General features: G+C 40.2%; 1 protein-coding gene across 2 annotated transcripts in view; it reads right to left on the minus strand.

The window, feature by feature from the left end:
• Positions 1 to 23,513, minus strand: part of Nell2 (neural EGFL like 2) — a 297,833-nt gene that overhangs the window by 111,543 nt on the left and 162,777 nt on the right. For both annotated transcript variants that reach the window (XM_052748759.1, XM_052748760.1), the window contains exon 14: positions 1,886 to 2,011. In XM_052748759.1, coding sequence (XP_052604719.1) covers positions 1,886 to 2,011 — 126 coding nt within the window. The remainder of the gene's footprint in view (positions 1 to 1,885; positions 2,012 to 23,513) is intronic.

Here is a 23,513-nt window from a genome sequence, read left to right on the forward strand (position 1 = left end):
TCTGATTTAAAGGATGAGCCTCCCGCTGCTCTGGTGTGTAGAAGAGCATTTTGTGTACAGTAGGGCCACTGTAGTAATAATACTGGGTGGACAATTACACAAACACATGGGATGACACATTAGCCAGAAGTATTAAAGAATGTCTTTCCTGTTATAGATTCATATTTTTGCCAGAGAGTATGGTAGACCCTCTTCCCTGGAAAATCTATGTATAGCATCATTTTATCTGACAAAGAATATAAAGTTGGGAGAGAGAACAGAAATTACACACACACACACACACACACACACACACACACACACACACACACACACACATTTTTAGATGCCGTCCAAACTTTATGATTTTAGCTATTTTTGTTGTTTTTATGAGTCATCCAATTAAAAGGTAGACGCCAAAGGAATGTCTCATCTCATTTTCACATTTCCTCTGGTCCTGTGGTGGGGAAGCTAATCATCTTTGCACCGTTTGTTTTCATATGCATATACAGGAATCCATGGACTAACATCAGATATTATGATATCTGATATCCCTGAGCAGGACTTGGCATGGTACTGTACACTTTGGATGTGGGACATGGGGATCCCAGATGGACTGGGCTGTGAGCTTCTGCCTTGCTGGCTAGCTCATAGAGTGCCAGGAGTTGCTACGAGGGCTGCTGGGAGAGATGTCACCAGTGAACCTAATTCACTACAGATCTTTGTGCTATGCTAGCAACATAACAGGGAAGGGGAACCATGTGGTGTTATAATGGCACGAGTGTTAAGAGTGTAAGCAACTATTTTCCACAAACTTAGATTTGAAGTCTGATCAAATTCCCACAGGAGAGAATTCACACCGGGCAGGGTAAATCCAGTGACGAGGCCATGTCTAGGGAGGTCATAGGCCAGCATCAGGAAGACACTACTTTTTTGTTCTGTTTTTTATTTTTTATTTTTGTTTAATAAATATGACATGACTATCAAATTGCTTTTAAAACACTGGTGTTTGTGTCCATAGGATTACTGTTGCTGTCAGCCCTGGTCAGAGAAGCGGAGAAGCTTCTTGCAGTGTGTAGATATTTTTATTCTATCAAATTCCAGAAAAGAGATGATTGTTGAAGCACAGTGTCCCAATTCCCTTAAGTAGAAGAAAATATCAAAATATCTATATCATCTCCTTCAAGACTCAGAGAGCATCATGGGAAAAGGGGCAGAAAGAATGTAAGAGCTGAAGAAAAGGTGTCATGAAATGGTTCCCTTCAAGAATAATGCCCATTGCTATCTGCCTCAGAGTAGCTGTGTGAGAGGCTGGGGACCCTCAAGATTAGGTCTCTTGAGGTTGCCTTATAGGAGTTGCCGGGGAGGGTCATTAGAGAATCCAGCCACTCTTTCCTGCACCTCCATTCTCGCTGTATATAATTCTATTCCAGATGCAGAATTACATACAGCTGCTCTCAGAAGGTGTCAGAGTGTAGAGTGTGAAATTGTAACTGAGAGAGGGTTTTTATCTATACAGCCATGGGGAACATCCATGCTGCCATGAGGCTTTTCAGTGATCTAGCTGTTTTAGGATCACCCACACTCAGGTAAATAATCTTTCAATCATGCTTCTGTAGGCCAAATAAACTCACAGGTTCCCTAAGCAAGACTTGGGTATAATTGTAACCTTGGTCTGTCGTTAATGGCCTATGAGGCTGAGTAAACATTTCCTCATGTCTCCCCAAGTAAAGTTCATGAAATACCAAGTATTCTCTTCCTCAGGGAAGATTCACAATTAAATGTTAAATCAAGATGCAATGATTTCCATTTTATATTTTGTTGTGAAGAAACATTTATGACATACTTCTTAGAAGTTTAAGGAAAAGAAAACTGAATAGTGAACCCAAGAATAGACACCACTTACCTGTACATGAGTAGTCATCGATCCTGATGTACCCAGTCTTGCAGATGCACATGAAAGAACCAGGTGTGTTTACACACATGGTGTTTTCACGGCAGTAATGGCGCCCTTCAGCACACTCGTCAACGTCTACAAAGAAAAAATAGAGGTCAACAGTGGCCAATACTCTTGAATTTCCCTATGATTTTCTTTGTCAAGAAGAGAGGGATAGCTACTAATTGAACTGCATTTTGAAAGAGCATTCAAAAATATCTCCTATAATAAGAATATTTGATGTTCACAAAAAGCATGTGGCTTTTATCAGCAGCTCTTGCTATAGTTTCGAATAGGTCTGCCAGTTTTGACTTGCATCGTTATGAATAGCTTTTGAAATCCTCGGTGCATTCATCTACTTGTGTTTGATAAAATAGTTGGAAAGAACAAATCAGGCAGCCTGAGCATCTTGAAATCTTAGTCACTGAGCCGGCCAACTGTTATCTTTGATTCACTGGCTATTCTGTACACCTTGGGGAGGTCTTGAAAGTGGTAAATAAAGTACTCACTGTACACAGAACTTGAAAGAGTTCACTTGAAAGTAAGAATCCAAGAACAGCAGTTCATTAAAGACACAAATAGAGCAATAACTACCCTACTAAGTGTCTGAATACAGACAGAATTACAATAAGGAGACCAGAATCAGATGAGAAATTACAAAGTAGTAGAATATAATGTGGAAGATCATACATGTTAATTCTTACCTCAAGTATAAAAGCTTACAGATGTTAAGACATAATAAGCAGGGATGGTAATTGTGAAGAATGTACATTTATACAATAAAACCTCCTTACTTAATTGTACTTCTCTACATGGAACCTAAAGCACTTGCTAAATACTTGTTATTGAGACCCTATTTTTTGAACTGAGGAGATAGCTCAGTCAAGAAAGTACCTGAGGCACAAACACGAGGAACCAAGTTCTAGTCCCAGCACTGTGTGCAAGCCCGAGTGCTGGCATGCATCTCTAGTACCTACAGCTGGGGAAATGGAATGAATCAAGGACAAAAAGATAAGGTTGAGAATATAATGGAGTTACCAGGCAAAAATGGAAGAATGGAGTGCTGATCAACGGGTTAATGTTACAGTTAGATAGGAGAAAGGAATTCTATTGGTTTTCTTCACTGTATCTCTATAGATGACAATAATAAACATTTCAGAAATGTAAATTATTTTGAAAATTTTTTACCATAAAGAAATGATAACGATTTGAAAATATAAACACATCCAACCTGATTTATTTATTATATAATGTATTCATGCATAAAATATTACTTAATATACTATTAATATGCATAACTCCATTGCATTAATGCATCATATAAAATTTAAAAGTAAAAAATATAAACACTAGGTGCATCTCTCTGCCCAGCCAGATCTTGAACATCCTTCACCAGGGTTTAGTTGTCTGATCCTCCCCTCCTTCACACTCTCCAAGTCCCCAAATTTAGTCTAAGTCTTAGACTCAGTGCTTAGGCCTGGTCTGGACACCCCTGCCTACACTATCCCAAACCCTAGACTGCTCTAGTATCCCCATTTTTTCTACAACCAACAGACCCCTTCCATAGCACACTGAACATCTCCACCCAGCCAGATCCTGCATATTCTTCTCCAGGGTCTATCTATCTGGATGGGTCTGCCTAGTCCTCTCCTCTATTAGCTCTACCCAAGCACCATATCTACCTACATACTCCAGGACTAGACCAAGATTCATATCCTGAATGTCAGTCCAGCCTGTGATTACCTGAGTTCATTCTACCTAAGCCATACACATTTAGATCCAACATGGTCTACAAATCCTTTGTTCTAACCCAACTTGATCTGTCCATATGAGACACAAAACTAACAAAAAAAGTCCACATATCCAGATTTCATTGAAAAAAACACAAACAATGGAAGATATCAAGGCAGCAACTTCACCCCAAACTCAATCAGTCCTTCAGAAATATGTTTACCAATAAGATTTACCCGGATGAACCCCAGGACATAGAACTTAAAAGAGCAGTAAAAAACTTCATCAAATTATTCCAAAATTTTAAAGAAGGCACAAAGAAACAGTTCAATGAACTTAAATAGAATGAACAAGGCGAGGAGGGGTCAAGATCATGATGGGGAAACCCACAGAGACAGCTGATGCAAGCTAGTGGGAATGCATGGACTCTGGACTGATAGCTGGGGAACCTGCATGGGACCAAACTAGGCCCTCTGAATGTGGGTGACAGTTGTGTGGCTTGGGTAGTTTGTAGGGCCCCTGGCAATGGGACCAGGATTTATCCCTAGTGTATGAACTAGCTTTTTGGAACCCATTCCAAAAAGGAGGGATACCATGCTCAGCCTTGATACAGTGGAGTGGGGAGGAGGGCGCTTGGTCCTGTCTCAACTTGATATGCCAGACTTTATTGACTCCCCATGGAAGGCCTTACCCTCTCTGAGGAATGGATAGGGGTGGTGTAGAGGAGAGGTGAGAGGGGATGGGAGGAGGGGAGGGAGGGGGAACTGTGGTCAGTATGCAAAATTTAAAAAAAAAGACTTTTAAATTAAAAAAAAAATGAATGAATGAGTGACACCCAAATCAACACAAACATAAGGCTGATTTACATGATGAAGACAATCTAAGAACTGAAAATGGAATTCAATAAATAGAAACATTAAAGAGGACTCAAGGTGAAGCAAAGATGAAATTTAAAAACCCAATAACTCAACTAGAAAACTCAGGGGAACATCTTGCAAGTAGAATGAAGCAAGAACAGAAAATAGAATGTCAAGACTTGACAATAAAGTACAGGATCTAGTCAAAATAAGCAAAGAATATGAATTTTTATTAAAAACTCAGGAAAGAAACATGCAAGAAATGTGGGACACCATGTACAGATAAAACTTTTGCATTACAAGATTAGGTAAAGGAGAATAATCCTAGGTCAATGTCACAGATCAGATCTTAAACAAGATCATAGAAGAAAACTTCTTCAAACTAAGGGAAGACTTCCCAAACACAGAACACTAATTAGCCAAGACCAGAATAGAAACTGCATATGGCATATTCATTGTTAAAACACTAACTATACAGAACAAATAAAAAGTATTGAAAATTGCAAGGAGAAAAAGCACAAGCCATGTGCAAGGGAAAAACCAATCAGAATAACAGCTGATTTCTCAATGGCAACTTTGAAATCCCGAAGAGGCTTGAAAAATGCATTATCACTCCTAAAAGACCATGACAGTCAAACTAGACTAATATACCCAGCAAAACTATCTGCCATACTTAAAGGAGAAAAAAAAATTTCCATAATGTAAACAGCCTAAAATAATTTATATCCAACAGACCAAATCTAAAGAAAATTTAGAACGCAATATTTCAGGCTGAAGAAAAGAATGACCGTAGCAAAGAGACTGTAGGAATAAAACTGAAGCTATAATCACTAAAACACAAATACCACCGAGAACACAAACAGCAACAGCAAAAGTCAACAACACATGACTTCAATCTACACACAACTTTAAATAATAACTTTAAATATTAACAGCCTTAATTCTCCAATCAAAAGACACAGGCTGGCTGAATGGGTCAAGAAACAAAATCCAAGTATCTGTTGTCTATAAGAAATGCATCTTATCTTTAAAGATAGTGACCAATTAGAGGAAAAGGACAGGCAAAAGTATTCCAACCAGACAGTACCAGGAAGCAAGAAGCTGTTACTACCCTAAGAAATGACAAAACAGACCTCAAACTAAAACTTATTAGCAGACTTAAAGAATGGCACTACATTGTAATCAAAGGGTGCCATTAATCACAAAGACACTTCTATCCTAAACGTGTATCTGTCAAATTCTAGTGTGCCCAATTTCATAAAAAGTGTACTAATGGACTTAAGACACGGGTTGACATAACCCATTAATAGCAGGTGAATTCAATACCCTGCTTTCTCCAATAGACAAGTCATCAGGACAAAAAAAAAAAAAACCTAAGCAGAGAGGTATCAAAAATTAAATAATATCACGTATCAAATAGACTTAACAGATACCAATAGAGTATTCCACCCGAACACCAAAGAATATACATTCTACTCAGCAGCATATGGAAACGTCTCTAAAAAGAGATCATATTCTGGGACACAAAACAAATCTTAACAAATTTCAAAGATTAAACTAACTCCACACAGCCTATCTGACCACAACGCAACTTAAAATTGACAGCAAACAGATGGCTAGTAAATACACAAACTCATGGAGATTAGACACCTTGTTACTGAATAGTTACTGGGTCAAAGAAGAAATCAAGAAAGAAATAAAAAAAAATCCTGGAACTAAATGAAAAGGAAAACATTCTAAATCATGCATCCTTACATCCACAGATAAGTGTAGTTCTCAACCAAGCTTCCCTTTGCAACAGAAGTAGAAGATTACAGAAAACCACAGCCAATCAAAATGCAGAGAACAGGAGATCTTGTGATGCCCAGTCCCAACTGGCACAACAGAAGAGGGGGTGAAAGACTGTAAGAGCGGTGACACTCACTAGGTCTCATCAACATGGCTGCCTAGACAGGATCTCAACGACACCAACAGACATGCTAACACAGAAGTGGGAAAGCTCATGAGCCCTCAGCCCTGCACAAAGAACTACTGGGATGCTGAGAGCAGGGGAAATGATGTTCCCTGGGAAGATGCCCCAGGAGTGTATTATGATCTCCCAGTTAATTATCCAATACCAAGAGGTCAGCCCTGAGATTATATACACACAAGTAACATTATACAGCCTGAGCGTGTTGTATTTAGAAAATATTCAAGCCTGGTTGTGGTGGCGTATGCCTTTAATCCCAACACTCGGGAGGCAGAGCCAGGCGGATCTCTGGGAGTTGGAGGCCAGCCTGGGCTACAGAGCGAGATCCAGGACAGGCACCAAAACTACACAAAGAAACCCTATCTCGAAAAAAACAAAAAATAAAAAAAGAAAAAATATTCATATACATATGTATGTGAATATATCCTATATATACTATATAGTATAATATGTTATACATAAAGTCATATATATATGAATATGTCCTGAATATATAATATAAATACACACAAATATAAATTTGAGAGGGAGAAAGGGAATTACACGGGAAGGGTTGGAGAGGGAAAGGAATAAATGATGTAATTGTAATTTCAAAACGTAAATCTACTCTAAATCCTGATTTCTCTATGATGGAATACAGACAACTAATTTAAAATAGCTCCATGATGAGTCTAATAGAATTTTCTGTTGAGAGACAAACAGGAAATACATCGTTTTGTGTGTTGTAGACAATACACAAACCAATGCAGTTGGAATTGTACCATTAACATTCATTTACAAAAACAAGTATTTGATGTACTCTAGGTACAGTATGTAACCAAAGTTAAGACCATTACATGCATTACTTGTTTCTGTCTTAACAATATCTTGAAAGGTGTCTGGAACACTGTGAAGTTAGTGAGTACTATAGAGTGAATACATAAGCTTTTCAAGGCTGGTTAAAAGAATAGCCATCAGATTTTCTAAATTTCTAGAATATTATTCCTTATTCTATGCTACTTCTGAATCTTTGGACTGGTTGGAAAAACAAGTATTATAGTCTAAAAATTACTTACTAAATAGTCTGAGAAAATGTGATGAAAACCCATTTGCTAAGGTCTTGAGATCATAAAGGGAATGATATGGGATTATTAGAGTACTTAACTTAATTAGTGGATGACTAACTGAGCCTCTGTGAGAGGTGCTATAAAGGTAAAAGTTACTAATAAAAACAAAACAAAATAAAATAAAAATATACATACATGGCTAGGGTCCTCGAGCTGAAGTTTGTGAATGGACTACATGGTGAATATGGAGAAGTCTGTGTGCCCAAGGATAGAATTTAATTTGCAGAATGAAAGAGCTAAGGATGAAGACTATAACACCGTGAAAACACACTGCACATACCACGGCATCTCCACAACAAGTGCAGTTCTTGGAAGAGACAGGGCACCAACTTCAGTGGGCAGAGCAAGACTGTATAGATCCTGGCTCGAATGAGGTTCTGTAGCTCTTTCCAAGGACAGCATCCTATAGAAAAAGCCCATTCCCAAAGAACTTGCTACAAACCCTGACAAATCACACTTGGAAGCACCTGTGAAGCATCCTGAGAACACTTAAAGCATTATGAACTTTGATTATACGAAAATCCTACGGGACAAAGTGAGCAAAACAGGCTGTGAATTAAGGTTAATTTTGTTAATGCGATCCTAGTAAAGCCACCCATGGTGGAGAACGTCAGTTATAAGCATAAATAAGAGTAATTTGTGCAAGGGTAAACTGACCTATCTACCATCACCGCTGTTTCTCCTGGGATGTACAGCCCACAGAAATGTAAGATCCTGACCTGACCCATTTTCGTTTGTGGATTCTCCTCTTTTAAGCTATGATAGGGCTAAATAAAACACAGTGTGTCGATGTGGGATCATAAAGCAAAACCAAGCAGCTTATTTAATCGGAACTATTTAGGAACTTCAATTTGGATCTCATAGACATTGAATCTGTGTTCAAAAGCCATCAAGAGTTAGGCTTAGAGCCTGGGGCAGAGTCCTGAGGGAGAAGGGAGCAAAATACCAATCTCGCATCAGCAATGTGAACAGAATATGCCTTGCTTCATTCCATACACCCTGCCTTCAGAGGAAGGCCCACAAAGCTGTGTTTATGTGCTAATATTGCAAGTTGCTGGACAGTTCTTTCCAATGACGCACACAGATTTCTGCAGACACATGATGGCACTCAAAAAGCAATCTGGCAGAAACCAAGTGCCGACTTGGTCCACAGTGTATTTTAGCTTTCAGAACCAACCTAAGACTTAAATGCTCAGATGCACTTTCATTGTTTAAAAATTTATCAAATGCCTTCTTGGAAAAAAAAACTTTACTGGATTTTGGTCATGTTTTGATTATCTTAAATGTAGAACTTCTACCATGACTTCTGCTAAGCAGAAAGAACCATAGTCAGAATAAGCTGCCAAATAGAAATACTCAAACAGTAGCTAGGCGTGCCTGAGACTAAAAAAAGAGTACATTCATTGCTCAACGATGTAGTTCTTCATGCCTCTTCCAAAATTCAATACCAAGAAAGCTAAAACACAGACTCTGGGAGCTGGGAAGACAGTCCAACAGCTAACATGCTTACCCTGTAAGAATGAGGCACCAGTTCCAAGAGCCCCTCAAAACTCAAACGAACAAACAAACATCCTAGGTATAATGGACAAAGGCATGTAATCCCAGAAAAAGTGAGGCAGAGACGGGTGGATCCCTGGGGCTCGCGGGCCAGCTAGCCTAGAATAAACACTTGAGTCCTAGGCCAGTGAGAGACCCAGTGTCAAACAAACAAGCAAATAAGGAGGATAGCTACTGAGGAGTGACATCCCCAGTTAATCTCTGGCCTCCACGCATATGTGCACACCCATGAATATGCACCCCACAAGCACACATACACACACAATCTGCCATATATGGGCTTTCAAACCAAGAAAACGGTGTCATGCCATTATTATCTCATTCCATTAGGTATCACTTCACAAGCAGAATTCTAGAGAGTATTATCTCTGAACAGAGCTCATGGTTCCTTAGCAACAGAGGATTCCATGTTCAAATAGTTTGCAGGTCTATCTTATTAAGGTTCTACTTCCTTTTCACAGAGCACATCAGCAAATTCCAAGCTCTGTGATAGCTGTTTATCTTTAATATTCATTTTTATTCACTGAGTGTAAAACGGTCATGCACTATGTTCCAGATACTGCATTGGGTGACAAAGGTTACGTTCTGGCTGAAGAAATGCCAGTGTAAGTGAACGCCAATGTCATGATTGCTGCATAGAAAAGAGAAGAAACCTGGGCAATGTGCACTGAATTGGGAGCAATGAGCTCCACTAATGGCGATGCAGTATCTGTTCTCAGCACTTGTTAATATACTTAGGAGTGTATACTTGGCAATATCAATGATTTCATATCTGAGCTTTCCCACCCTAAGTTGAGAAAAGCAGATCTCATTTATGTGAATAACAGCAAAAGGTTCTTTCTGCTTGATGCCATTCTTTTAAATCAATCCTGTGAGGGAAGGAAGTCAAAGAAAAGATAAGGGTCGGGCCAGGCTTGAGGTGGGTTTTCAGGGGAGGCTGGCTTCAAGTGAAAGATTTCTATGACGTTGGAAGGGCTTCTGTGGAAGCGCTGGCTGTAGTGTCTAAAGCCGAGCTAGGCACTGTAGAATGAAAATCGGGGGCAGAGAGGAGAGGCAGCAGGAGGCTGCAATGTGGGAAATAAATGGAAATGTTGCTATGGCATGGAGCATACGATGAAGGTGTGCGAAATATCTACGGGAGTGAGGAGAAATTTATGATTTTTTTTCTTAACGATCTAATGAAAATCTTAGATTTAAGTGGCTGCAAACTTTAAAGCGACCCTCCCGGCTCAGTCTCTCCAGTTTGAACAGCATCTGCAAGTATATGCTGTACGATGAGACATCTCCTGTCCATTTGCAGTGGGATATAAGACTTGAGGACACAGAACTTAGCCAGGACATTGGCTGGCCCCAGCTGTACATGGGTTGGATGAGTCAATAAATCTCTTCACGGCTTTTCCCCTGAGAGGTCAAGGGGAAAGATTGTCATACGTTGTGGTCTGACCTTAGGCTCCATTTGCCAGTGACCCCACTTTGTTCCTAGGACAGGTCCAGCTAGCTATTCCTGGGGAATGTGGCTTTCTGTGGAAGGGACATACACACACATATGTCAGTGTTGCACGAGGATTGACTCTCAGTTGAGGGGGGAGCCTGGAATGGCATCCATTGCCAGCACAGCAGCCAGCTCATCTCTCAAGGCCTTAATTTCACCATCACAGGTTGACTTTCAGGTCAGTACCCATTTTTCAGGGTTTTAGATCTGAGAGAAAGTGACCCATATTGTTAAAGTGGCTTCTGCTTCTCTGCAGTTTTGTAAGACAGGAAGCATATTCCATCAAACTAAAATGCAGAAGGAAGCCCTGTTTCTTATATTTAGAGACTTTCTCTTGGGCCTGGGAACCTTAAGCTAGCCTATTTTAAAAACAAGGAATTTATAAATTCCTCCTTTCCATCTGAAAGCTGATATTAAATCTGTAATTATTCAGAAATATGGAGTTGTCTGGCTGAGATGAACTTCATAAATTACATCACTTAACTGGAGCAATTAATGATCAAAGAGACAAGCAAGGGATACCCGAGACAAAGAGGAGCAGGGCTCAGATCTCAAGTGCCTGTGAGCCACAGGGAAGAATTCGCCTTTATTCTTTGTGAAATAAAAAGGGTTGAAAGGACAGGCCATCGGATCATGTCTGTGGTTTGGGGAAAATCCCAGCTGCAGAAGTTTTAGGAAGTTGAAGCCTGGGAGACACAGAAATAGCATTTCTGGATTAAGGTCCAAAGTGAGTGTTCTTTCTGGCCTGAGGACTTGTTTCTGGACTAAACCTGGAGGCAGTGAACACTTAAGCATCACTTCTACCTCCACCTCCTCCCATCCCCCACATCCTCCCACCTCCACTTTCCCCCATCCTCCACCTTCTCTCACTCCCATCCCCTCTCATCCCCCACTCCAGTCCTCCACCACCCTGCCTTTTCCCTGGAATGCTGGGAACTCTGCTCTTTCTCTGAATTATGCTGCATTTCTAGAATGAAAGCATTTAATCTCAACTCCGTCTTGCAAAAGCATCATGTGAGCATTTTAGGGAGCACCTAGGGCTTCTTGCTTAGCTAATACAGTCTCGAGGTCCTGCAGTTCAGTTCTGAGACTCCACAGCCCAGCATAGGTTATTGCTACGCTGGGGCTCAGCAGCTATGAAATACCAACCAGACAAATCCAGAAAGGGATCCTCAACATAATTCACAAACCAGAAACAGACTAAGTTCTAAGGAACCCGAGTCTGGTATAAGATTTGAGCACAACATTTGGGAAGATAAGAGTGTTTTTAAAAATTTAAAATTTGCAAGTCTAAGTAAGCTATTCAGTAGAAAATCAGCACAGAACAAAGTGCCACTTACAAACAAGCTGCCTGGAAGGGAGCGGCCAGCATCACATGTTGTGAAGTCAATGGCATCAATGAGGCTATTACCAAGAAAATTCTTTAACAACCATATTCACCTGAGTGCAGATTAAAACATATTCTTGCAACATACAAGACTTCATGAATGACCTCAAAACAGGGGTTAACAGATTGGCTTTATTCATTTTTTACAGCCATCTACTCATTATAAATTTTATGGTACATTCCACAAGAATAAAAAAAAAATCTGGCATTGTATTAGCTTTCTTGCTCTTTTTAATTGAACATATTATTCTTGGGCTTGAGATGTGAAAGAGAGAGAACAGTGAAAATTGAGGGAAGAATAAGAAAGAATTATAAAGTCATCCTTATGGAGGAAGTTAAAAGAAAGGATAGTCACAAGCTGGGACTCACTGTCACTAGCAGTTTATCCACTGAGATTTCAGGACATCCCTCTACCTCTGAAGTACTAACTGATTGGGTCTTTCTGATAAAGGACACATGTAACAGTAAATCACAACACCTCTGGTAAGGGTAGCCTTGCAGACAGGGGAAGTGACTGCTGTGCAGAGAACTGATGGAGAAGTGCAATGAGCCAGGGGAAAGGGGAAAGCAGGGGGCTTCTGCAGCAGGGAGCTTCTGCAGCAGGGAGCTTCTGCAGCAGGGAGCTTCTGCAGCAGGGAGCTTCTGCACCACCGGGGTCTGGACGAAGCTGATGGGCATTCACCGTGGCCCATGGAGTAAGCATGTGCTGTTGTGCCAAGATCCTGTACAGCCTATGAAAGTCCAATGCTATCCTTTATTGGGGATTATTTAAGAAATTTCATTAATGACATGAACATGTTATATACACATGCTATGAAATATGAAAGGTCTAATGCATGGCACATGAGGGTAAATTTGACTCTCAGACACTTGGTTTCCCAGTTCTAAGCCTTAACATAACTACTGTTATCAATTTCTTGTGCAGTCTTCAAGGTATTGTCAGTGATCTTTTTAGTCACAGGGTAGAGGATAGATCAAACTTCAAACATGATGTTAGGAGGAGGTCTACTTAGTGGGTTCAGTTCCTGTCTTCACTGCCCATAAAGTGGAGGGAACTTGGCAGATAAAAAAAAAAAAAAAACATTGGATGTAAAATTTCTTGTACTCTGGAACTGACTGGCTGCCTGTAAGTGAGGCAGAGAAGCTCTCAGGGATGAAGACTTCCTTCCTCAGCTCATAACTGAGAGCATCTAGATTGGGAAAGAACTGGAGAAATACATCACAGAGAGCACGGCTTTAGATTGCTGGATTTGAGGTGCTTATAACACATCCAGGCAGAATATCCAATGAGAATGTGGATCCACATCTCACACAAGAGGGAGAACTGAGCTAGAGCTCAACCTTTGGACATCACAGGCTTTACAGCAGTAATTAAAAGCCTGTCTTGGGAAACATCACTAAGGAAGAAGGCATGAATGAGAAGGAAAAGCTCTGAGGGAACTCTGAAAAACCCAACCTAGGAAAGAAAAAGTAGAGACTGGTGGGGTTCAGGCAGAGTCAACAGGAAAATGCTGTAGCCAAGATGAGGCCAGAAGCGGCCAGCACCACCACCTTCTGAACACTTTCTATACCTGCAAATGCCTTTCTCCCAAAGTCACAATGCAAAATTTCAGTGTCCTCAGAAAACGGTGAATAGGCTTGTCTCAGCCAGGCTTTTCATTGCTATAAACACATAACCAAATGCTACTCAAGGTAGAATGGGCTTATTCCTGCTTATACCTCACAGGCCATTATGAAGGGAATGCAAGCAAGAAGTCAAGGCAGGAACCAGGGGGCAGGAACTGAAACAGAGGCCATGGAGTGCTGCCTATGGCTTGTTCCAGGATCACATTCAACTACTATTCCTATACCTGCTGGGACCACCTGCTCAGAGATGGGGTTCCCCACAATGGGCTGGGCCCTCCAATATCAATCACCAATCAAGAAAATACCTCACAGACTTGCCTAGAGACCACTCAGATGGAGGTATTTTCTCAACCAGTGTTCTCTCTTCCTAGACCATGCTCACTAGCTTGTGTCATGTTTGGACAAACATAATCAGCACAAGGCATATGACCTTGAGCTACTAGCCAGGGATACATATATAAAATTTTAATTCAAAAGACAACTACACAACCAAAAATGACCTGTAAACTAGTCTAGTAAGAATGGTGGAGAAGACAGTCAACGTATCAGTAGGTAGCGTCAGCCTCTGGGTCCATTCTGGACGTCACCATGGAATAGAAAACAATTTCTGTGTGATACATAAAGGAACTTGTACCCAATCAAGATATATGCTGTCTTGCCTGATCATCATTTAAGATCACTCTCTCACATATTAGAAGCTACCTAATATTCTTCAACATATTCCTTTCCAACTTAAACTGTGGATTATATTATTTGCAACTCAGAACTCAGATCCATAGAAAGTGGTTTCATAAAGACAAAACAAATAAGTGTTTGAAGGAAGGAGTGGCCAATAAAATTAAATACTACCTAGAGTCCAAGCAAGTTGTTGGATAACAGGTATCTGGTCTAACAATACCGAAGCTACTGGGGGCCCTGGCAAGACTGGTTTGTGGGGTTTATGGGATAACAAAATCTAGACTGAAGTAGATAAAGGAGAATGTCTAGCATAAAGAAACAGAGATAGTGGAAGAGTTCACAAATTGAAGAAAATGTAGGCAAGAAGTGATGTGGTATTGTGTTCCCCAAAATATTGTGCACCCTAATAAACTTATCTGGGGTCAGAGACAGAATAGCCACAATATTAAACATAGAGGATAGGCAGTGGTAGCCCACACCTTTAATCCTAGCATTCCAGAGGCAGAAATCCATGTGTTCAAGGATACAGGCAAGCATGGTGACTCACGCCTTTAATCCCAGAAAGCGAGCCTTTAATCACAGGGAGTAAGGCAGAAAGCAAAAAGATATATAAGGCGTGAGGACCAGAAACTAGAAGCATTTGGCTGGTTAAGCTTTCAGGCTTTCGAGCAGCAGTTCAGCTGAGAGCCATTTGGATGAGGACTCAGAGGCTTCCAGTCTGAGGAAACAGGATTAGCTGAGAAGTTGGCCAGGTGAGGTTAGCTGTGGCTTGTTCTCTCTCTCTGATCTTCCAGCATTTCACCCTAATAACTGGCCTCAGATTTGATTTATTAATAAGACTCTTTAAGATTCATGCTACAAAGAAGAGCATGGGAAAGTGAAGGTATAAAAGCCGGATGGACCATGGAATAAAGAGAAACCAAGTACATTGAAATGCAGGTGGGAAGGACAGGGAGAAGCAGGAAGCTGAGTTTGAGGGGCCAGTGGTTGTATCAATACTGGAAGGGATGAGGTGTGGTTCTCAGGCGGGTCCAAAGGGGTTTCCATTCAACTAAAACTAGGAAGAAGAAAGAAAGGGTGTGGGTCAAGTATGTGGATGCTGGAAATAGAAGCAGGAGACTGAGGGAGGCATTATCTGTTTGTTTCATTGATGGCGAAGCTATCCACTGAGAGTAAGAGAATGAATGGACTGTCCCTGGGGGATGGTGAAGGTTTGAAATAGCCTTTGTGGGACAGGAAGTAAACCGAGATGGGATGTACAATACCATTACCAAGCTTAGGGCAGAACCAGCCAGGGTGAGTATCAAAGTGTGTGGACCACAATTGAGATTTGTTTTGTTGTTGTTGTTGTTGCTGCTGAATGATGTATTCATTAAATGCTAACCCTCACAGGAACCTTGTGACCTAGAGGCAACAGACAGCTCTGCTTTCACAGCTAAGGAATCCCGGTCATGTTAAGAAGTTCCTCAAATGTCATTTCTAAGTTAGTGAGGTAAATCTGGAATGGAATCACCCATGGTTCCTCCACAGTCTGGTCCTTTCTTCAAGTTCAATCCACGAACTCCTGGACAAAGCCTCCTGTTGCAGAGACCTCCAAAGCACACCCCACTTGTTCCTTTCTCTTAGCCGTTCTCTGCAGGTTTAAGCTGGATTCACACTGCCAGGCTCACAAGAAGTCCACCCCCCTCCCATAGTCACTTCCCTGACCTCTATGCCATGGGGATCCCATCTGTTTCCACTCCTGCATTTTCCATGTGTACTAATTTGTGACTGATTAGTTGCTGCCTTGACTGAATCCAACTTGCTTGAAATTAAGGGACAGAAGGGCTCGTCTGAATCATTGCCTTGTTATGCTGAATTTAAAAATTCATCAAGTTCAAGAGCACTCTTTCCAAGAAGGCATATCTTTAAATACTAAAAACTGATTTAACAAATACATATTTGTTTGCCATAAAACAAGGATTTCAGTCCTAACAACATCAAAATTACTATATATTTGGAATAATTAAATTAATGAAAACATTAGATTAGTACTTTTCTTGGAGACACTCTAATTCCCACTAGCTTATTTAGACATAAATCATTGGCTAAGCAGCATTGCTAAATTTGGCAATTTAATCAAATTTTAATGTCATTTGGGAATTACAGCTGCCCAACAAATCAGTATGCATAGGTAGCAATTGAGCTGTGTTCCCACTTTACCGAATTTCTGTCTGAGGTATGAACACATACTTTCTTTAATTTAAACACATACTTTCATTCAGAGCCCATCCTCCATAGGAAAGAGCAATTATTTAGAGTGCAGTTATTACAAAATTAAGATGGTTTTTGTATTTAAAGGAAAAATGAATATATTCTTATGTATTATTAAAATACCAGAGGTCTATTTTTATATCACACCAATGAATAAGGGATAGAATTTAGACTCATCATGCCCTTGTCTGCTCAGCAGCACTTCGTGCTCATTACAGGCTGTACCAGTCTCCCAACTGTCCCTGCATCAAAACACAAAGAACTCCTTCGCTGGGAATAGTTATCGGCCTAATCAAGCCTGTGCCCTCTCTGTCACACAACTCAGATCTCTTGTTCTTCTCTGCAGCATCCATTTCATTTATATCTGCTTCCCCAGATCCAGTTCCTGTCGCTCAAAACTTGTTCCTAGTTCTATTTGTTACATAAACACTGAAGCTGACACTGACTCTAATATGACACATCAGCCATCTTGTCCCATGTCACCTCACAGGAACTCCCACTCCAGGCTCGGGACTACTGCATCCGTTTATTTGTGCAGCCTGTACCCATTTGGAGGCCCGTCATTTTCCTGTCACTGGCCATGCCCCAGCACCGACCCTCATCCTCAACCCTTTTTTATTAACAGATGTCCTGAAGAACATAGTAGTCATACTATATGTTATATTTGATTCCTTTTGAAAACTGATGAATAAAGAGAGGGAGAGAATTGTAAAAGGAATATTACATTTCCAGCCACCAATTGTTAATTAGCCTCAAGCACATTTTTAAAAAAAAAATGGACGAAGGACATGTGACCTGGGTTTCTTTGAAGGGAAGATAAAGCTGGCATTTATAATTTAATCTCTCTGCATACTCGATCTTCAACTTAATAGCACCGCAAAAAGTCTTTTTCTATAAGTTAATTTTTCAAATTATTAGTCATATGTGCCTTACATGTCACCTCAAATGGATTCTATTCTGGGAAGCAGCTTTTTTTCCTCTAGTAATTTGCATTTCTATAATGAAATAAAAAAAAAACAATGAATGACTCTTTATATAATACACCTGCAACTGATTTGTTTAAAATGAATTGCTAAATTCTAGCCAGACTTTTTCTCTCTGATTTCAATAAACAAAAATATACATAGGTAATTATCAAGTATTTTAACTTGCTATTGCTTTACATATGCACACACATTTGCAAAAATGAATCCCTGAAGTTACATTTAAAGATTTGTTATAGAATTCACAAAGTGAACAAATTATATATACTCCATAATTAATAACTAGTTAGAATATTATTTAGACCAAAAGGAAGTTTGGCATAGTAATGTGGCTATAGAAACAATCTGTAGTAAGTTACTGAAATACCTAAAGATCTTAGTAAAACTGGCTTCAACTATAAGACAATATTATCATCTAAACTCTAAGAAGAATGTTTTCTCAACTTCCCACTAGTGATATAACATTTTAATTCCCCAAATAAACTGTTGCATAATTTCACTGACATTAGACTTAATAAGTACATATGAAAATGTAAGTCCGATGACATGCTTTAATGAACTTATTTTGCTGGAAGGTATTGTTTTAAAAATTAGTTATAGTGAAATTTCTTCTCTAATAACTTCATGAAACAAATCCTCCTTACTAATAGACAAACAGGATGAGATAGCCCAAGTGCCCTGCACAAGCTCGTTACTAGTAGGAGTAAGAATAAGTCTGTGAGATGATAATTTTATCTGCAGAAACATGTTATGTTCATTTATCTACTAAAAACTCCAATTTCTTCTGATACATTCCTCAGCTATAAAGAAATTATGAAATTTGCAGATAAATGTGTGGAGTTGAAAAAAAATCACACAGAGGGAGGTAACTCAGACCCAGAAAGACAACTACCACATGCTCTCTTTCATATTTGTGTTCTAGTTCAGACCTTCTCTTTTGTGTGTTTTCCATTTTCCCCATCATTATATTGTGATTCCCCATCATGGAGCATTCAGTGTAGCCCCAAGAGCCCCCGCAGCCCTTATGTGCTCATACAGAAGCCTTCCTTCACCTTTGCATAGAACCAAAATCCCTCAGGGAAATCAAGTAATGAAAACAGACACTGGGGGTGGGAATCAGAATAAAATAAAGCCACATTCTTTTTCTGTACACAATTTAATGACTCTCAAGTGATGGAACTTTAGCCCTTCAGGGAAATGGGTGAAGTCTGGAGACACTTCTGGATATCACAAAAGGGAATGCAGACCACCAGAGGAGCTACTGATTTCCAGAGGCTAGAGCCCAGATCTGCTGCTAAACACCCCACCATCACAGAGCAAACCTACCTCAAAGAATTTTCCAGACCAAAATGTTAATAGTTCAAGTAAAAGGCCTGGTTTAAAATGAAATCACTCTGATATGTAAGTTAAGTAATACATCTTCCTAGGCAGAGCAAATTAATTGAAGACTCAAAATGATGATTTTTTTTTCAATACCTGTCCTTAGAAGGATATAGATACAGAACTCACCCAGAATAGCCATTTTCAAATTTTAATTTGCATAAGGATCATTTGGGAGACCTGTAAAAATGCTGAGCCTCACGGCTAACCCTTTTATGGTGAATCAAGGCTGTGTCCAGGAACATGCCTCTGTTAACAAGGTAAGCAGAGATTCCCAGACAGTTTGAACCCCACTCTTAGGAATCAAGGTTAGAAACCAAACTGTATAGTTAGTGGTGCTGATGAGAATGACAAGTGTGAACGCTGAAGTCCTCTTCAATTTAGCACATGGCTGGAAAGTGCTGGAGAGCTATTTACTTGTTAAGGTGATAAATCAATGTATCCCATGCTTTAAAGCAATGTTTTTCAATTTTTGTGTGTGGGGAAATTTCCTAGAGATCTTGTTACTATGCAGATTTTGATTTAGGAGTTAGAGAGAAAGTATAGCACCCTACATTTCTAATGAGCCCCAGGCGATGCCTTACATTGCTGGTCCTTGGACCCTGTATTGACTACCTAGTACCAAAGTTTGTTTTTTCAACAAGACTGCCGGGAATATAAAAACAGGAGTACTTTGTAACGTGGCACAAAACCAACTTTTACAATTCTCATTTCAACAGCAGATGTAAATATATGATTTAAATGTTAGCTTTGCTGGAAAATTGCCTCCATGAAACAGAACCTTAGTAGTGCTTTCATGACTGTATTACTAACAGGCATACTGATAGTTCCATAATGAAAGACTACATTTCCCAGCTTCCCTTGTGGACTACAGAAGTCATTTCTGCCCTTCTAAGGGGCTGTACCTCCTTTTCCTCTTTAGGCATTTTGGCAATTTTCACACATGGGTGACAAAGATGCTCCCTTGCTGTGAATAAACGTGGTCCAGCGTAAGGTCACACCAAGCCTTTTCTTTCTTTGTGCCTCCCATGGCTCTAGAGCTGCAATTGAATAATCTAACACCTAGCACATACTATACTCTTAAAAGTTACAAAGCTTCTCTATATTAAGGTCAATGAGATAAGCCAACCATAAAGCAAATTCCCAAGAGCTTGTAGACCCACCACAGAAAGAACAAGGTGCTCTATGTAAGTTAATCACTATTGATAACTGAAGTCCTCATTTCTTCTCTATGTGTAGCATCTGGAGCAAACATGAACTCCGATAAGATGAAATTTGCATATTTAGTGAGCAGTGCATGCATGGGGTTAGATATTGCCTACCTGGAGAGTCATACTATGGCACACTGGTTGAAACGATACTTGATTCATGCCTCTTCTATTGGCTTAGAGAAACTATGCATAAGAGAAATTCAGAAAATCTTTTCCTTAGAAGGATTGAGTTTAAAATACAAATGTTTTCATTTCTTTTAGAGGAGAGAAGTGTGCTTTAAATTTAAAATTACAAACAAAAGAATCCTTTCTTTCTTCAGATATTAATTTGTTAATAGTGGTCAAGTTTATAAATGAATGGAAACTGCTTTTGAGGCAGAGAAAACTGCCTGTGATAGAAAGTAAATAAAGAACAAGTCAAGAAAAGCTGCTGGGGGCTGGAGAGATGGCTCAGAGGTTAAGAGCACTGACTGCTCTTCCAGAGGTCCTGAGTTCAATTCCCAGCAACCACATGGTGGCTCACAACCATCTGTAATGAGATCTGGTGCCCTCTTCTAGCCTGCAGTCATACATCTGTTATACATAATAAATAAATCTTTAAAAGAAAAAAAGAAAAGAAAGAAAAGCTGCTGAGAAGTTCAGGTTTAGTTATTTTCAGAACTTCCACACTGAACTCAATTTCCTAGGAAGAAGACAAGCCTATGTTAAAAGTTCTACAAGGCTGCCTGTGGACTGTGTAGACTGTTGGAATACTGTAGATCCGGGGCCACATGGGCTAGCGTATTCCCCTCATTAGTCACTCATTGCCCACTTCTGTGTTTGACCTAATATCCTTTTGACCCTCAGATAAAGATTCTTGGAACGCATTGACTTAGTAGCCCTTGCCTTCCCTCACTCATATTGGCAGTCCTCCTCCAGTCCGATGAAGGCTAAGCAAAGGGATGCTCTCCCGTCTGTCTCCTGTCCTTGGAGAGATGGTTCTAAAACAAGCCCTTTGCAATATCTGGCTTTGAACTCGGATTACAAGTGCAGTATTGGTAGCTTCCCTGAGCCCGTAGCTTACCAGCTGCAGACCCTGGGCCATGTCCACTTCCATAGCCTCACTAGTAAATCCGTCAGAAGAAATCACACTGCTTCTGTTTAGATGTAAAATCTAGACTGCACAGCATCCTTGAACTTTTTTTTAAGGAAACATTATACTAACATAGCCCAGAGAGTGCATCATTAGCTACAGCTTTGAAAGCTGCCATATCTGTTAGGAGTCCCTAATTAATCCCATAGGGCTTAAGTTCTCTGGGCCATTCATCCCTGCTGTATTAGCAGGCCTCTCATTAGTTCCAGTAAGGACTCTCAGGCTTCCTTTGCAATCAAAGAATTCTGCTCATTCTGTATTTTCTTTCCTATAGAGCAACTCTTTGGGGCCCTCACTCTGTTTATTCTTAGAGGAATCAACTCAGTTGCCCCTACATCCACAGTTAATTATATGCTGATATTGCCTAAGTCAGGAACTCATGACTAAGAGAGTTCGCTGTGAGATGGCAAGCAGCAGAGAAACAGGGGATAGAGGGAGGAGAAAGGAGGGGATGGGGAAGGAAGAGAGGAAGGAGGAAGGAAGGGAGGGGGAAGAAGGGAGAGATGGAAGGAGGAGAGAAGGGAGGAAGGGGGAACAAAGAAAGGAGGGAAGGAATGAATTGAGAGAAAGAAAAGATAGAAGACAAGAAAGAGAGGTCACATGGACCTAATGCATCATCTCTCTAATTCCAAGGAGCTGTTTTACTGTAGAATTGCATGTTTATTCCTTCTTTGAAATTAAAAAAAAATTAACATAGTTACATTAGAATATCATTATCAAAGGATTGGAATACAAAGTGCAAGTGACTCTAAGTGTAGGAGTCAAGGAATGGCTTCTTCATTATAATCCACATGGACAGATGTGGCTATAATTTCCAGGACCTACGTACGGCACTGAAGAGAAGCTTCCTGGATGAGTTCTGGAGACGCGGACCCAGAACTCCAACATGGCCATCACAGGTGAAAGAAGACCGCATCAGAGCATCGTGAGGCTCAACAACCTCCAACTGAGAAGGAAAACTGACGGGCAGCTGAGAACCATTCTAAAACTACAACCTCCAGCTGAATTTTGGATGACTTTCAGAGATCATATGTGAACTGCTAAGAGATGACATGGGAGGTTAAGTACTTAAAACCGTATGAAGAACTCACAGGAGATAAGCAACAGGGACTGGGTAGAGATAAATATATAATTTCAAAAGGGGGAAATGTGGTGACTGTAGAGTTCAAAAGAGACTAAAATACCAGCATATTTTCAAGTATTTTAGTCCTTTTATATCTAAAAGCTGGACAAGCTGTGAGGTCATAAAAATGCTAATTTCATCCTATTACTGGAATGTCCCATGGGTTTCGTTGTTGTTTGTCAACTTGACATCCGCTACAGTTTTCAGGGTAAAGGAACCTCAGTTGAGAAAATGCCTCTATCATATTCATCTATAGCCAAGTCTGTATGGCATTCTCTTGATTCGTGATTGATATGGGCAGGACCTGCCCACTGGGGGTGGTTTCTGGGCTGACAGCCCTGAGTTGTATAAGGAAACACGCAGAGTAAGCCATGGAGGGCAAGACATAAGCAGAGTTCCTCCACAGTCTCTCTTCTCTGTTTCAGTTCCTGACTCCAGGTTACTGCCTTGGCCTCTGTCAATGGACTGTGACCTGAGATATGCAAGCCAAATAAATCCTTGTCTTTCCAAGTTGCTTTTGGTCATGGTGTTTTATTACAGCAGTAAAAGCCCCAAATAAATACTGTAAAACTTACTGAAATAAAAGGAGGGAAGTAATTTAAAAGGACAAGAGCAAAGGTTGGAAGCAAATTCCCTTACATCTCCTCCTTTTCCTTCTCTCTTCTTGAGACCCATGTCTGCTATGACACACTCTTCAGAGCTAAAAACTGGCTCTACCATCAACTCTGCCACAAAATCAGGGATGTTCACATCTCCAGTCTCATCTGTCAGTTTCAACGCCAAGGAAGCCTTTCAGGCTTTCTGAACTTGTCTTGATATCTCTGGAGCTGATGCACCTTGACTGTATCTGTTAACAAAGACTATTGGGGTCCAGCCTATTAGAGTCTTTTCCCAGATTTCCAAGAGAGACACTACCAGTGGCAAATTAAGATCCACACAAAGAGCAGTAATTGTCAGCTATCCTTACCAACCCAAAACGGAAGTGACTAATGGGGAATGAATCAACTGAGGGTTAAATTCAGTTACTAGATTGAAAAAGGTTAATTTATGCGCTCAAACTATATTCTTAGAAGTGGTTAGGTAAAAAGTTGGGATTCTATAAGTCACTGAGTC

This window comes from Peromyscus californicus, unplaced genomic scaffold (genome assembly GCF_007827085.1).
Source record: "Peromyscus californicus insignis strain IS unplaced genomic scaffold, ASM782708v3 Scaffold_20__1_contigs__length_68692818, whole genome shotgun sequence".
NCBI lineage: Eukaryota > Metazoa > Chordata > Mammalia > Rodentia > Cricetidae > Peromyscus > Peromyscus californicus.